Below are 14,973 nucleotides of genomic sequence, written 5' to 3'. Positions count from 1 at the left end.
CAGAGAGGTGCAAGCAGTTGACCAGGTCAGCCAAGGACTTCACCAGCCCCATCTCCATGGTGTGCATTTCATAATTTCATGTTTACAGAGACATAAATAGACTCATCCCTCAGTCACATGTGTGAGGATCTGTTACACATTCTTCACTGCAGTCAGACTCACAGCAGCTCAGTTAACTTCAACTACCCACAGAGGAACTTTTTGGGTTTTCTTCATCTCTCACAAAATAATAATGGCAAACTTCGTGTAAACTTCATACTGCTTCTCTCTTACATTATGCCTGACAATGGCTCTGCAAACACAAGCAGAATTTCTTCTTTGATAGAGGTCTTTCTTCTCAGAATTTTTAGGCATTACAGTGTTGGAATAAAGCTCCCCCCAAAACAGCCCAGTGTGCCACTAACTGACACCAGGTTTGTGGGGTATCTCCAGCAGCTTCTGTGTGAGGGAGGCTTCTGTCACCCTGTTACAGACATGGGCAAACAGTGCCCACGTTAGGGAGGCACCATTTCCTTCAGGGCTGCTCTGAGAGCTCTTCTTGTTCAGGCAGAGCCCAACATGGCCCAATCCCTCCAGCCACCACTGGCACCACAGGGAAAACAAGGACAGGAGCCCTTCCACTCACAAGGATGATGAGGCAACATTTGCAGATGGAAAGCTCTGAGGCCCTGAAATGAAAGGCATCAAAAGCTCCAAAATATTACCGTAAGATTTCTCACTATGATGCAACATGTGCAATAAGAAACAGGGTCATAAGAAAAACAAGGGATATATTTTTTTTAATTATTATTTTACAATACTTGCTTACCAAATTTTTAATTGCAATTCAAAAGCAGACAAAAAATAATTTGGCAAATGTAAACTAAGGAGAATGTATTCTTAAGGTTGGAAAATAGTTCTCTAACAGTAGGTTAACACACTCTCCTGTGGGCTACACTCAGTTTGATAAGTTTGAACTCTGTGGCAACCCCCACTGCTCAGTCCTACCAAGGGGGCCAATCCTAGAGCACAGCTGGATTCTAAGGATGTATCACTCACCTCTAAGATTATATCTTTCCATCTCATTTTAGAACTGCAACAAAGGAAAGGCAATTTTTTCCATGTTCAAAGAGTTTTCCAGATAGAGGATTTTTTTCCATACACCCATGAACAGAAATTGAGCAAAAATGAGACAGAACTATTACTATACCCACCCAAGAAAACCCAAACTCAATCCTAGACCATATACTGAGCACACTTTTTTCCTGATTTTGACAATTTCACAAGAACTACCTGTTTAAAACTCCTTAAAATTTCAAGCAAAATTTTATTTTCTATTCCAAATGGTTGTATTTCCAGCATAGGATGGGACAAGATAATAACAAACGCATCACTTTCACCTTTAGCTTTTCTTCTGCAGTTTATTTTATAAATTACAATTTTCAACATTTAATGCACTCACATTTCAGAACAGAAACACCAGTGCAAAGAGTGGTTTGTCCAAGTGCAAGAAGTTACACATCCCCACTGACCCCAGTGGATGAAGCCCCAATGTAACTCCTCAGTCCACGACCAACAACAGTGTGTTAAATGTGAGCACGTTGTAGTCAACAGAAACACTGGACTCTGGTTGGAAACAACCAAATACTTTGACAGGACCAACAAGAGAAGAACAATTTGACCTCCAGCAGACCTGTGAATTCACTGGGATTGGAGACCACCTCCTTCATTTTTCTGAACTGACATTATTATAAAAAGTGAATGCCAAATGTTCTTTATTTGATGCTCAGATCCAATTATCAAAACACAATAAAGCTCCCATGCATGCAGGTACTGTACTCCAGTGAATGCCACAGGTCACCTTTGGCACATCATAGTCAGGACCTGAACACAGAAATAATCCTGATCTGGCACAGGATGAATGAGAAAGCTTGGAGAGTTTGCCCATCTCCAATGCCAATAATTGTTGCTGAAAAATGCATTAAACCAAGACTGAAATACAGCAATCACCTCTCAGTTATACAATACATACTAGACCCCAATTTTAAATTTTTTTAAAATTTTTAATTACATCCAAGCAAAAGAAATCTTCAACCCAGAGATGCTGGTAAATGGGGTCACTGCTGTGAAATACAGGCCAACTGTCAGTAGTAGTTAGTAGGATCTTAGAAATCTGCATTCATTTCTCTTAAGGAACTGTTGCAATGTAAAAACAAAATGAGACAATTCATAAATAACATCTTTATTAATGAGTTTTCTTTTTCACATTCTTTAAAGTGATGTTCAATTAAAATCTGCATAGTCAAGAGTGCAAAAAAAAAAATCATAGAAGTCAGACCCAAATGTGAACACTACTTGTTTTGAAGCAAGACTGGCCATAGTCATAGGAATAAAATAGAAATAAATGGCCAGGGGGATATGGAGGGGGTGGGGATGAGAACCACCAGGAAAATTCTCATCAGTAAATTTGTCTATTAATAAAGTCTTCACACAAAGACACACAACACTCATTCACATTCATGTGCACAACAGAATGTAAACCACAGAAGAAAGGTCCTTCCTCTGCTGAATGAAATGAAATAGAGCAAGATTATTTATGTATTTCACTGAGCATTGATCACCTATTCCAACAACATACCCAGCTGGATAACACAAGGTCCAGGTTTCTCCATGCCCTTATTACAATAACACTTCAGCCACCATCCCAGAGCAGGAACCAGGGAACCAAGGGTGTTTCCACAACACTGGGAACTATTCTTAACACACACTTTTAAGCACCATCACCTCCCTTCCTTTTTAATTTTTAATAGGATTACCCCTTTCTTTAGTGCTGCTGTTCACAGTTGGTTGGAAGAGCAGGTGAGGAGGACCCTCCAAGCCCATGCAATGGCTCAGCCTGTGGAAGTGCAGCACAACATCTCCACTTCCAGCTTCATTTCCATAAGCACAGGCAACACAGTCCCAAATCCCTCACATCAACACCACAATGTGACTCTGCAAGTAGTACTTTTAATATTTACACCATCTAGTGATTCAGCTGTGGTTCTCTGCATTATCACCATCATCAGAAAAAGCTAGAGAAAAAAGCAAGAGGCACATCCCCTACATACTGGCTGTAGGTAGTGAAGACACACACTGTGCACACAGTGGTGAGAGGCCACTTCTTGCCTCCAGTCTGGATTTGTGCAGCAGAGACATCACTCCACAGCTGAGCATGAGTTAAAATGCAGAATTCTCTATGTTGGTCATTTGGAAAAGCCCTCCAATGCCCTCACACTGAGCTGCACCACACACAAACTGGGCTTAATGTTTTGCATGTGATTCTGCAGTAATAAACTTCATTTACAATTTATATTAGTTAGGTTCTGAATTATTCAGATGCACAATCTAGGACTGTGGAGAACTGATCATCAATATTCAATCATACCAGTTCAGGTTTGGGCAAGGAATAAGTCTCATTTATTTGCTTTGTGCCTACAGCCTTCAGATCTGAGATTCAAGCCCAGAGGTCAAAAGGAAGTTATTTGTGAAATCAAACCAGTCAGAAATACATTTGCTGCCATGGATATTGGAACATAAGGCCTAAAGTATTTTGCAGAAGATGCACAACAGGAAGTAATAGGATTCAGTACAACTTGCAGCAGTTTGTATTTGTACAAGGACAAAACAAACTACACAGAGAAACTCAAAGCCATCAGAGTGAAATGGTGACTCCAGGGCTGAAACCCCACATTCATTTGGCAAATTAGGAGTAAAACTTGCCCAGCACAAGAAAGCACTCACCACAGCTCCCGGCCAGCATCAATAAAATGTGCTGCAGCACCCTTTCTTCAAAGATAACCTGCTTTCTCCTTGGGGAACTCAGAAGCAGGGAAAAACAGTCAGAAACTGGAAAGAGGGACTCAATTTTACCACAGAAATAAGTGCCCTGGGCAGCCAGCAGCTGCCACACTGGTCAGGCTTCAGGGCAAAACCACATAAAAGGATCCATCTTGTCCTAAAAATAAAACTGCCCAATGAGTGTGAGCTGGTAAACCTGCAAAAGCAGCAATGGCAACCCCTTCTTTTTCCAGGAAATTTCATGGGCAAGTCTTCTGGTAGACCCAAAAATGAATGAAATTGGAAACAGGACATTTAGTGCAGTGGTATTCTTATTTCTTCAGAAAGAAACTGTATTTCTTGTGTCACATCAAGGATTTAATTCAAGAGACCAGTAGATTAAGACCACTTTTGTCATTAATTCAAGACTTACTTTGGCACAGCTAATTTAGACTTTTTGTATTTGTGCTAATTATAAGGGCATCACAGTGGATTTCTCCTTTACTATGGAAAATCCTAAAATAAATAGAATTTAGTAGTCTGAAAAAACCCACCTTATTCTAATCTACAACTAAACTACTTTGTGGCCTATTTATGTTTCAGGAAAATATCCCACATATTCAGATCAGCCTCACTAGTTAAGACACATTAAAATGAAACATTTCCCAATAAAGATGCCAAAAACTGGATTTAAATTTATTGCATGACGTTGCATAAGAAAGTGTATTATTGAAAACTGTAAGGCATCATGCAATTATCCATCAGCTAATTATTTATTATTCCTTGAAAGATGGTTATATACTCTAAAGTTATAAAACCAGTTTCAAAAAAGTACATAAAAAATTTAACATAAGCATTAAATATTTTTCACATGTTCATCGTTTTCAGCTGTTAAAAAGTGCATTCAAACATACTGTACTGGAAAGTTGCTCTGACCAAAAACGGTGCTGGAGACTCATTAAATTAAAAGCTGCAAAAGGATGTTGCATGGGATTAGAAAGCTCACAGGTTGTGTGTATTTAAACTTACAAACTTGCTCGAAATAATTTCGCAATCCTCACACTTACAATTTAGCATCAATGATAGAATTAGCTAAAAATGTGTATTTTTAAAATTGAACAGTCAAATGAATTCAAGTTACGTACACTGAGTGATCAGAAAGGAGCAGACATGGAGCCCAGGGCAGGGTGTGCTGCTGGGATCTGGCAGGCTCAGTTGATGTACTGGGCCATCCAGCGGAAGCCCTCCCCGTAGCCTTGTCTCTTCAGCACGCTGCACATGAACACCTCCAGGGGCCTGGCATTCAGGTCCTTCAGTGGTGTGCTGCCCTGCAGAGAGACACACACAGCCCCTTACAGCTCCTTGGAAATCAAACATGTCCTTACAGTGCCCTTATGAACAGCATCTATTCCACATGGACATCTGCTTCTGTGGAACGCCCCTACTTAACTTACAAATGCCCCTACTTACTTAACAAACTTCTGTTTGACACTGGAATTTTGGAAAATAAATTAATCTAAAATCATAGAATGGGTTGGGTAGGAAGGGATCTTAAAGCTAATCTCATTCCAGCCTCCTGTCATAGGCAAGGACCTTCACTATCCAACCTTCACCTATTGAACCTTCCACTATCTGCTTCTATGGAATGCCTCTATTTAACTTGCGTTTGACACTGGAATTTTGGAAAATAAATTAATCTAAAATCATAGAATGGGTTGGGTAGGAAGGGATCTTAAAGCTAATCTCATTCCAGTCCCCCACCATGGGCAAGGACCTTCATTATCCAACCTTCACCTATCCAACCTTCCACTATCCCAGGTTGCTCCAAGCCCTGTCCAACTGGCACAAAACCACTTCCAGGAATGGGGCATCCCCAGCTTCTCTGGGCCTGACACCTCCACAGAGAGACAAGAACAAGTGACCTTAAACCCAGTAATTTGTATGCAAGAGCACCATGCATGTTCTCACGTGCATCCACACTGGAGAGGGGATGTGAAACCAGAACAGAAGAGCAGACATGCAAAGAGAATTTTACAGCTTATATTTGGTGTTCAGTCACAGTTCCCTGCTCTGTTTGCAACAGTTTTCCAATCAGATAAAAAAACCATTTGCTACAAATTTTAGGACTGACCAAAGCATGAATGCCATGTGCTTGCTTGCCAAAATCAGCACAGTGCAATAAAGCTGCTGTTTAACTGGAGATTCACTGTGGTGTCAATCTTCATTAAATACATGTGGTGGAAAGACCAGAAAACAAGAGGGCAAAATGCAACAAACAAGAAAATAAAGATTTCTTCTTGTCTGACCTAAACTATGACTGGCACTGAACTTAAAGGGAGGCACCTAAGAGTGAATAAGCAAAGATGAATTGCAGGGCAGGTGCCCTGAGCAGAGCTGGTCAGCTAAAGGAGAAAATCTGAATCTACAAATCTGCCTTGTTGCTACGGATGCCAGTAGGAACTTTCTCTTTTCCACAACCTACAAACTTAGACTTCTACAATGGTGTAAATCTAAGCTTTAGGCAAATATGTTAGGTAGAAAATTATTAAAGCTTGCACTTGAAATGAGAAAGATTCTATTCAGTTTTCTCTCATAATTCACTCTACAACTACAGCCTCTGAAAACTGTTTAAAAATAGTGCATAAGAAAGTTGAAGTAATAACTAACTATTATTCTAGACACAAATGCATTTTCTCTGAAATAATAATAACTAAATAATAACTAAAAATTATTCTAGATACAAATGCATTTTCTCTGAAAAAATGTGGCATTAAATACAATGTAAAAAGTTATAGTAGACATACATTTAACACACACACAAAGAGACTCTGGGATTCATTCTATATACTGTTATTATGTACTAAGTACTTCATAAATTAGAAAAACATTTCTTTTGTATAGCTGGAGCAAACCAGAGTCAACACACAAATAAGGCAAACTAACTGCCCAAGCAAAAAACCTCACCAAAAAAAAACCCCCCAAAAAAACCACAAAGCAAGCAATACCTTTCCTGTTGTCTGGCCATACAGACCAAACGTCTCTCGTAACCTCTCTTCACTGATGGCTTCAGGTCTGTCAATCTTGTTACCAAGAATTAGGATAGGCACATTAGCAATAGTTTCATCTGTCATTAGTGACTGCAAAGGAATGGAGAAAGGAGGACTGATTAATTTAAAATACAGAAGGTCAAATCACTACTACTCATTTACAGGTGACAGTAGAGGTCTGTTGGGTATTTGAGCTTAGTTCTTAGAAGTTCAAACTTTCAAAAGTTTATTTAAACTTACATCAAGTTCTTCTTTTGATTCAAGCAATCTTTCATGATCTGCACAGTCCACCAAGAACACAACACCATTAATTGCAGGCAGATAGTTTTTCCACACTCTGCGAGCTACAGGGAAAATAAGAAATAAAAATAAAAGGAAATTATCCCCAAATAGCAGAGTGATGCACATCGGTAATTAAAAAGCAACAGGTGCATGTGGGTTTATTAATTTGATTTTTTAAAAATTCTTAGCTTATGTTGCCAGTCTTTGGAATGCAATTCATGTTTTACAAAGCTTGAAATAACAGAACAAAATCATAATTCACTCTAATGTTATCACTGTTCTATCCCACATGAACGCTGATGTGTGGAAATGATTTTTGTTTCCCCAAGAATTATGTCAACAAAGGTAAGTCTGAAGGTAAATGCAAGGAATTCAAAGTACAGAACTCCTCCTCACAGTATTAGTCAAAAGTTTCTGCTCTACTGCAGCTCTTGCTAAATCATATTTGTGATAAATGGTGGAGATGGGCAAAAGAGCAGCCAGTGTCACAGAAGAGTTTGGGAAGTCAGTCTCTGCAGCAGGGCCGTGTTTCTGATTGGAAGCAAACTCCAGCCCAGTTCAGTGAGCTTGAGTGAGCAACACACTCTCTTACCTTGAGCATGTCCACCCAGATCGAAGGTAGTGAAAGTCATGCCAGCAATTGTCAGCTCTTCTGAAGCTGGAAATACACAGAATTATGTTCTAGGTGAAGATTATGCAGTGCTTTGGAAAAGTCTGGCCTTCTAGCACATAGATTTTACTTTCTTTTGGTTCTTTACAGTATTGTGTTATTCAAGAAGAACATGAGAGTAATACATTCTCTCAAAATCAATGGCACATTCATGTATCACCAAAATGTTATTAACCATTAAAGCATGTCTGAAATATCTACAATGCTAAGAAGAGCAGAGTAGTCCTACATTATTTATCCCTCATGTTACACAAACAACAGTTGGCTCTGACATCTGGTTTGCAAAAAAGATTTTGCATTTGGCATTTTGTTTTCAATACTGTTCAAGGCTTCTCCTTTTCACATCCTTTCCCAGTTTCTCACCTCCTTACTAGACTTCCCCAATCCACATTTTCAACCTGTTGAACTTCTTCTCCTGCAAGGTTAAGAATCCTCCTACCAGGATAACAATTGCACAGCAACCTCTGAGACACAAACACTGATTTTCTAATTATACAGAGAAGCTGGTCCCAAAAATTGCAAGTCCCTATTTCTTGCAGCTTCTATAGTACAAACTCTCTGCTTCATTGTTCTGCTTGATATTCACCTTGTAATTTTAAATATAACACTCTGAACTATCCTACACACACTGTTTTTTAAGATTACTTGAACTATCCATGGATTGCAATCCCAAAAATCTCGTATCTCCCCAGTTACACTGGTGGTCTTAGATCTGGCATAATCAGATCCTGCTTTTCCTCAAATGCTTTCTAGCTAAGGAGCAGCACTGTGAACTTACTGGGGTGTAACGTGGGGACGTGCTGTCCCAGTCTGTCATCTTTGAGCATGTGCAGCAGTGTTGTTTTTCCAGCATTGTCCAGTCCAAGAAACACTAGTTTGCCTGATTTCTTGTACAGTCCTAGAATAAAAAATGACCTAGTGATTAATCAGTTCAACAGAGTTCATTTCCAGCACCAGAGATGATTTTGCTCCTAGGAACAAAGTGTTCAGTCACGGTACAAAATACAGACCAGGCACATTCCAGCACACCTTTATCAGTGCCCTTTATCCACGCTGTACAAATGGCATTCCCACTTACCACAAGGCTGCTGCACCAGGTAACATGCAGCTTACAGGATGCTTGGCAGGACAGGCACAAATTGGTGTGAATGTGTCAATCATGGAATGCATTCCATTAGCTTAGGAAAAGCTTCTGACAGAACAGGACTAAATGCTACCAGTGCAGTTTACTCTGCCCCAGCAAAAGCACAGTTCTGCTCACAGGTGGTGGAGAGATGGGCACAGACCCAGCACTAACAGCAGGCTCTGGATCATGGGCCAATCTGAACCTGAACTCTGTTCACCTACCATCAATTACAGCAAAACACTCATCTGAGACAAAAAAGAAATTCAGACTTCAATCACAATAATACAGAGAAATTGGATTCAACATCAATAATCATAATTTGTGAATTAATTCTTTAATATTGTCTAACACACTGTTTGGACAAAAAGTAACTTTCAGCCACATCCCCAGGAAAACTGTTGGCTACATCTTGAATGGCATTGTCAGGACACTTCTGACACACTTTGTCCCATGTGACAATGCTTTCCTAACAGGAATAAGAAATTTTATTTTCATTGGTTGTCATCTTTATAAAAATGTCTTCTGCCCTTCTTCTCCCCCTCCACTTGTAACCCCAGAAATGCAACAGTTGCTGTGAAGGAGAGGAAAGATTTTTTAAAACACAAACACCATATTTCCTTAAATTGGAGATTATCGAAGGGCAATTCTCTTACAACTTGTCAACACTGTATCCTCTGCCAGAATTAGTTTTCACTGCTTCAAACTCATTGATATTCAAAGGAAAACATTAAGATAAATTAAATTTAAACCAAAAAATCAATCCTGTTCTGTACTACAAAAAACCCCTATTTTCTGTAATGTGCTATGCTCCTGTGTGTTGGGGTGTTGAGCCAGCCCTGCTGAGGCTGCAGCACTGCAGGGACAGAGGTGCCTCTGCCCAGCAGACCTTTACACCACTGCTGTTTGCTCACCTCTGCCTTTGAGCTAATCTCTGTCTTTGAGCTAATCACATTCCAGCTGGACATGTTTTGTAACTTGCAGGAATGAATATTCTCTCCTATTCATCATCTTATTTCATTAATGATCTTTATTACTCCAGGTCCTGCAGAGTGTCTTCATAGTTCTTTCATGTACAACAACTTTTACTTCCCAAACTCACCTTCTCACATGCCCATATATACACTAACTAATAAACTGTGGAGTAGAGGAAGTGTTAATGGTTACAGAGAAAGAAGTGGACAAACATTTTCATATACTAACTTACATCACAGGAGAGACTCCAGTTCACGCTCACCTTATGAGTTAAACAAAACTCTCCTAACCTATAGGAAAATAAAAATATTTTTCCCTCTCTCAGCCTGCAGATCCAGGAGTCTTTGCTTTCCAGTCAGATGTTGCTGCTTGCACCACAACATTTCAAGCTTCCCAGGTGTCTTTCAGAGAAACACAAGACTAACAAGCAGCCATACTTCAGCTCCTGGCTACACCAAGACCTGAGGTTTTATATATACATACAAACTAAAAAATGTTTTTGTGCCTCCCAGAAGTATACTTGTGCAAAGATGTTCTTCCTAAAGTGATCTCATTAACCTTCTGACAGACAGCACAGGGAACTGTGGGCAGTTTCCCAAATGTGATGATCTGTCTTTTTCAACTCTAACTACAACTGAGAACGCAAAGAGAAACTGTTTCTTTTAGAAAAAGAGAGACATAAAAGAGGGAGCTGCTTCAAGCTCCTCTGTCTTTCAGCAGAATTAGCCTTTGGTTGCACAGGAATGGAAGAGCAGGCCAGTGTGCAGTAATCACTGTGCAGCTAAGGAAGAAGAGATAAGATTAGTCAACTTAGTTAAAATTTCACTGGCTAACATTTTGATAGCAGGCCAAGGGTCTGACATTCAGTGCAAAACTTTAAACTTTCAACTGATAAAAGGTAGGTGGCACAGCTTGCTATGACTTCTTAGCCTCAAATGCTTTTTGACCACTTCAATAAAATCCTTTCAACTTGGAAATTGTGTCTTTTACCTATGTGATCTACAACTTCTGAACCTTTTTTTAGTATCCTAACATTAACTGAATCCTAACATTAATTTTCCTCATGGTTGTGGGGTTTTTTCATCTTGGACCGATATGGATTGGAAACATTTTGAACAGGGAATAATTTTCTGAGGTTCTTGAGTAGGTGCCAGTGAAGTTTCACATTAATTTCTGTGGCACAGAACAAAACCTCACAGAACAAGGTGCTGCTGAACACAAGAAAGGGTTTCAATATCTGACACTAATTTTTTGCAGACAGTCCCTCCTATTTGGATTCTGAAATGATGGCCTCATGTGCAAAAGAACTGAATTAAATAACTGAGTTCAGTTCTTTACAGCAGAGAAAAATCAGGAGAAGACCCATAAGAGCCAAATGAATTACACCAGCTTAAATGTAGTATGATTAGAAAAGTCTGACCTTTTATGATCATGAAATAAAATGTAATTTTTTTCAGGAAGGGTTAATGTAAGACAGAGTGGAGAGCACACTCTGGAAATGCTCAGTATTGATAAGTGAAACTTTTGTTTGAGTGTTACTGAATGTACACAAAACCAAATATTATTATTTACCCAGCAGTCTTATTTGAAGATAACAGAGGTGAGCAGATATTTTACACAAGAATAGCAGAAAGGAAAAGCCCCAAACAAAAATGACTTACCTAAAAACTGCAATACACTACTGAAACCACTGTAAATCCAATCAAATAGGAACATATCTGAATCTTATAGTCTGAAATAAAGAGAAAACATAATACATTTAAGTTCTGTCAAAACAGCACATTAAGCATCATAAAATATTTATAGGTAACAAAAATAATTTAAAATCCTGTTTTAAAAATAAAAAAAATAGTTTTGGTAAACTATATCATAGACCAGTTAAATGACAATAGCAAAGATTTCCCCCTCCCTTGGGAAAACACTACATGGACTGAAGTCTTTGCGAGAAGTAAACATAATTTTATCCAAAGTACAATTTGTTGAAGGTATGTGATGATCCACTGAAGATTTTAAACAGGATTTTCACTTTTCAGAGGGGAAAGGTGGCACTTAGAGAGGGCACTAGAGGGATATCAGTGCAGATTTAGGGCTCCAGCCACCCCTGGGAGCTGCTGGGGTTCAAAGTGGAGGCAGCAAGAGGTGAAGAAGTTTTGCAGAATTGAATCTAAAGAAGTTTGATACCAAATAAATCCTTGTTCACACAGAACCTGACTGTTTGGCTTGTTATGGAAAACAATTACCTAGCACAAAGCACTGTAACTATCCTTCAAAGACAGTGACCTCCTGTATTGCCCTGCACAGACTGCCACAATTCAAACCTTAAATGCAAAAGTTTTCTTTAAAAAAACCCACTTTTTCCCCAGTGAATTCCTTCAGCTTGGATTCAATAACAAGCTGAGCTAAGTGCCCATACTAGGTTCATTGAGTAGCCATGAGTGATGAATTTTCTAGCTTACATCTTAATTTCCTCATGATCTAAAGTGAAGATAATCATAGAATCACTGAGGTTGGCAAAGACCTCTAAGATCATTGAGTCCAACTGTTAGGCCAACACCTCAGTGTTCAACACTTAAAGCAAGTCCCCAAGGCCACATCCATGGGACTTCTGAGTGCCTCCAGAGGTGGTGGAAGCCTGTGCCAGGGCTTGGCCACCCCTTCAGCAAAGAAATTTTTCCTAATATGCAATCTGAATCTCTGCTGGCACAACTTGAAGCTGTTTCCTCCTGTCTTGTCACTTGTCACCTGAGAGAAAACACCAACCCTGACCTGGCTACAACCTGTCAGGGAGCTGTACAAAGTGATGAGGTTTCCCCTGAGCCTCCTTTCTCCAGGCTGAACCTCATCAAACTTGTGCTCTAAATCCCACTGAAAGCACCAGTTTGACACAGTGAACTGTGAGCATTTTAGTTCTCTTGGAGACTAAAGGGCAACATCCTTAGAAGCCTTTAGCAGCGAATTCCTACTGGAATACATGACCCCTGTGGACACTGGAGTCTGGCTGCCCTGGAAAAACTGGGCTGCACTGCTAAACACAGCTGGGAGAGGCATCCACACTGCTACAGGGGCTCACCACACTTGTTCAGAAGCTGCCTTGGGGCATCACAAGAGGACTTCAGGGCAGCTCTGAGCCTAGAGCACAGCACACAGGAGTCAACACACAGGTCTGAACCAGCCCAAAAACCCAGGCATCCATCACAGCAGCTACAGTCATGACAGAGTTTCTTTGCTATGCAACAACAGGTACATCATACAGAGCTAATGTGGAAAGAGGAGTGGATATTTAAATGACCTTTGCTTGCACTGGAACAAAATCTGTTCAGATGACGAAGCACCAGGTGTCTTGGTTTCGCCACAGCTAACCCTTAAACCTTTAACCATGACTCTGAACAACACAGCAGCTGCAACAGGCACAATTTTTAAGAATACCAATCAAATATGCTTGTCAATGCATAAACACCCAGTTACACAATGTCATGACTGAAACTGTCCCTTGCACGGCTAAAAATCAAAGGTCAAGAATAAGCAAACATGGCAGAACACACACGTCAGCAGATTTATTTATTGCTTGAGCAAAATAGCAATGGAGAAAAGCCTCTGTGGGGCTTAGGGAAACCATCGACTCAAATAACCTGCAAATCAGGGCAAACAGCGTGATGTAAGAGAAGTGCTCAGATTACTGAGGTGAGAATAACTTCAGTGTTCAGTTGTATTAACCTGTTCCATCTATTACACTTAGGTTTACAAAAAACATCAACCAAAACAATCTTCATGCACTACAGAAAAAGTTTAAGGGGTGAGATTTAATGTGAGAACAGGATAACTCTACAAACACAGCTGAAGTGGCATTAATACAGGTTCAATTTCCATCACTATAAGAAAAATGGTGCTGGAAACAGAGCTACCCAAATCCTCCCAGAACAACCTCCATATCAGCTGGCAGCAGTTAAAGGAAAACACTTTCAAAATGGGAAAAAAATGAACAGCTAATTGTAAAGGCACACAGGTAATATTTGAATAGCGATATTAAATCTGCTCTTATCACATAGGAAAACTTTATAATTCAGAGCTGTGTCAAATCAAAGCATTACAAACCAGAGTGGCTCTGCTCTGGTTGAGAGTTGTTATGCTGAGAGCAAATTCAGGGAAGAGCTGAAGCTGTTGAATATATACAGACTCAAACTCTCAGCCTCACGTTAAAAACACCACAAAAGCAGAACAATGAGGACTCAGCAATCACTGTTCACAAGCCATGATGGAGATGAAGGTACTATTTTAATGTTATTTCAAGGGTTGATTTGAAAATAATCCACTGGAAGCAGACAAAAGCTTTGAATGAAAAGCTGTGCTGGACCAAGACAGTTTTTTGATATCAACTGCTTTTACAGACATCACCAGCTCACTGTGTCTCCACTGCAAAGACACCAAAGTTAACTTTCTAGTATCACTTCAGTGACACATGTCTACCCCGGAAAAACATCCCCTTCAACCCAGGTTAATTCATCAGCAAAGCATCAGCCAGTAACTCCTGTGCAGCCATTCCACCACTCCACAGACCAAGGATCTGGGTTCACTCACTGAGACTGGAGAATGAGGAATTCCCCACAGTGGCTCTGGTAACACCGAGCCAGCCTCCTGAAGGGAAAGCTGCTGACAGCAAGCAAACTCACTCACAACTCTTTTATCTTCCGAAAGCCAGGAAATTTTTTCCTCCTACACTCAACTAGTGTTTTTCCTAGCTAAAAATTCATCATTTCACTTCCAAACCTTAGGACAGTGCTCACTTCTGAAGGCTCTTGAAGCCAAGGTAAGAGACAATATCAGGCTTTTAAAGAGCATTTTAAATGCCTTTATGGGACAATGAGGAAACAGAAACCAGTGACACCCATGAGAACAGCTCTGCATGAACTGGGAACACACTGTGCTACACCTGTGTGGGGACTGTCAGCAAAAGAGAAGAGATCTCAGTCCAGCCTGAGAGCACCAAACATCAGTTTCAGCCACAGCTCAGTCTGAAACCACAACCTGCAAGCAATGGCTTAAAGCCTACTGCCAAGGGTGTATTTTTAGTTTTTCAAGCA

At 40.0% G+C, this 14,973-nt stretch overlaps 1 protein-coding gene across 2 annotated transcripts in view; it reads right to left on the bottom strand.

Moving 5' to 3' along the window:
- Positions 1-1,386: 1,386 nt before the first annotated feature.
- SAR1B (secretion associated Ras related GTPase 1B) overlaps positions 1,387-14,973 on the bottom strand; it is a 14,755-nt gene continuing 1,168 nt past the window's right edge. For both annotated transcript variants that reach the window (XM_064724565.1, XM_064724566.1), the window contains exons 2-7: positions 11,557-11,627; positions 8,576-8,695; positions 7,720-7,785; positions 7,086-7,189; positions 6,804-6,935; positions 1,387-5,126 (exon numbers count right to left, since the gene is read on the bottom strand). In XM_064724565.1, coding sequence (XP_064580635.1) covers positions 5,010-5,126; positions 6,804-6,935; positions 7,086-7,189; positions 7,720-7,785; positions 8,576-8,695; positions 11,557-11,611 — 594 coding nt within the window. In that variant the 5' untranslated portion in view covers positions 11,612-11,627 and the 3' untranslated portion in view covers positions 1,387-5,009. The remainder of the gene's footprint in view (positions 5,127-6,803; positions 6,936-7,085; positions 7,190-7,719; positions 7,786-8,575; positions 8,696-11,556; positions 11,628-14,973) is intronic.

The sequence above is a fragment of the Zonotrichia leucophrys genome, chromosome 13 (assembly GCF_028769735.1).
Source record: "Zonotrichia leucophrys gambelii isolate GWCS_2022_RI chromosome 13, RI_Zleu_2.0, whole genome shotgun sequence".
In the NCBI taxonomy this organism is placed as follows: domain Eukaryota; kingdom Metazoa; phylum Chordata; class Aves; order Passeriformes; family Passerellidae; genus Zonotrichia; species Zonotrichia leucophrys.
The sequence above is the reverse complement of the archived record's forward strand: the minus strand, read 5'-3'. Positions and strand labels throughout refer to the sequence as shown.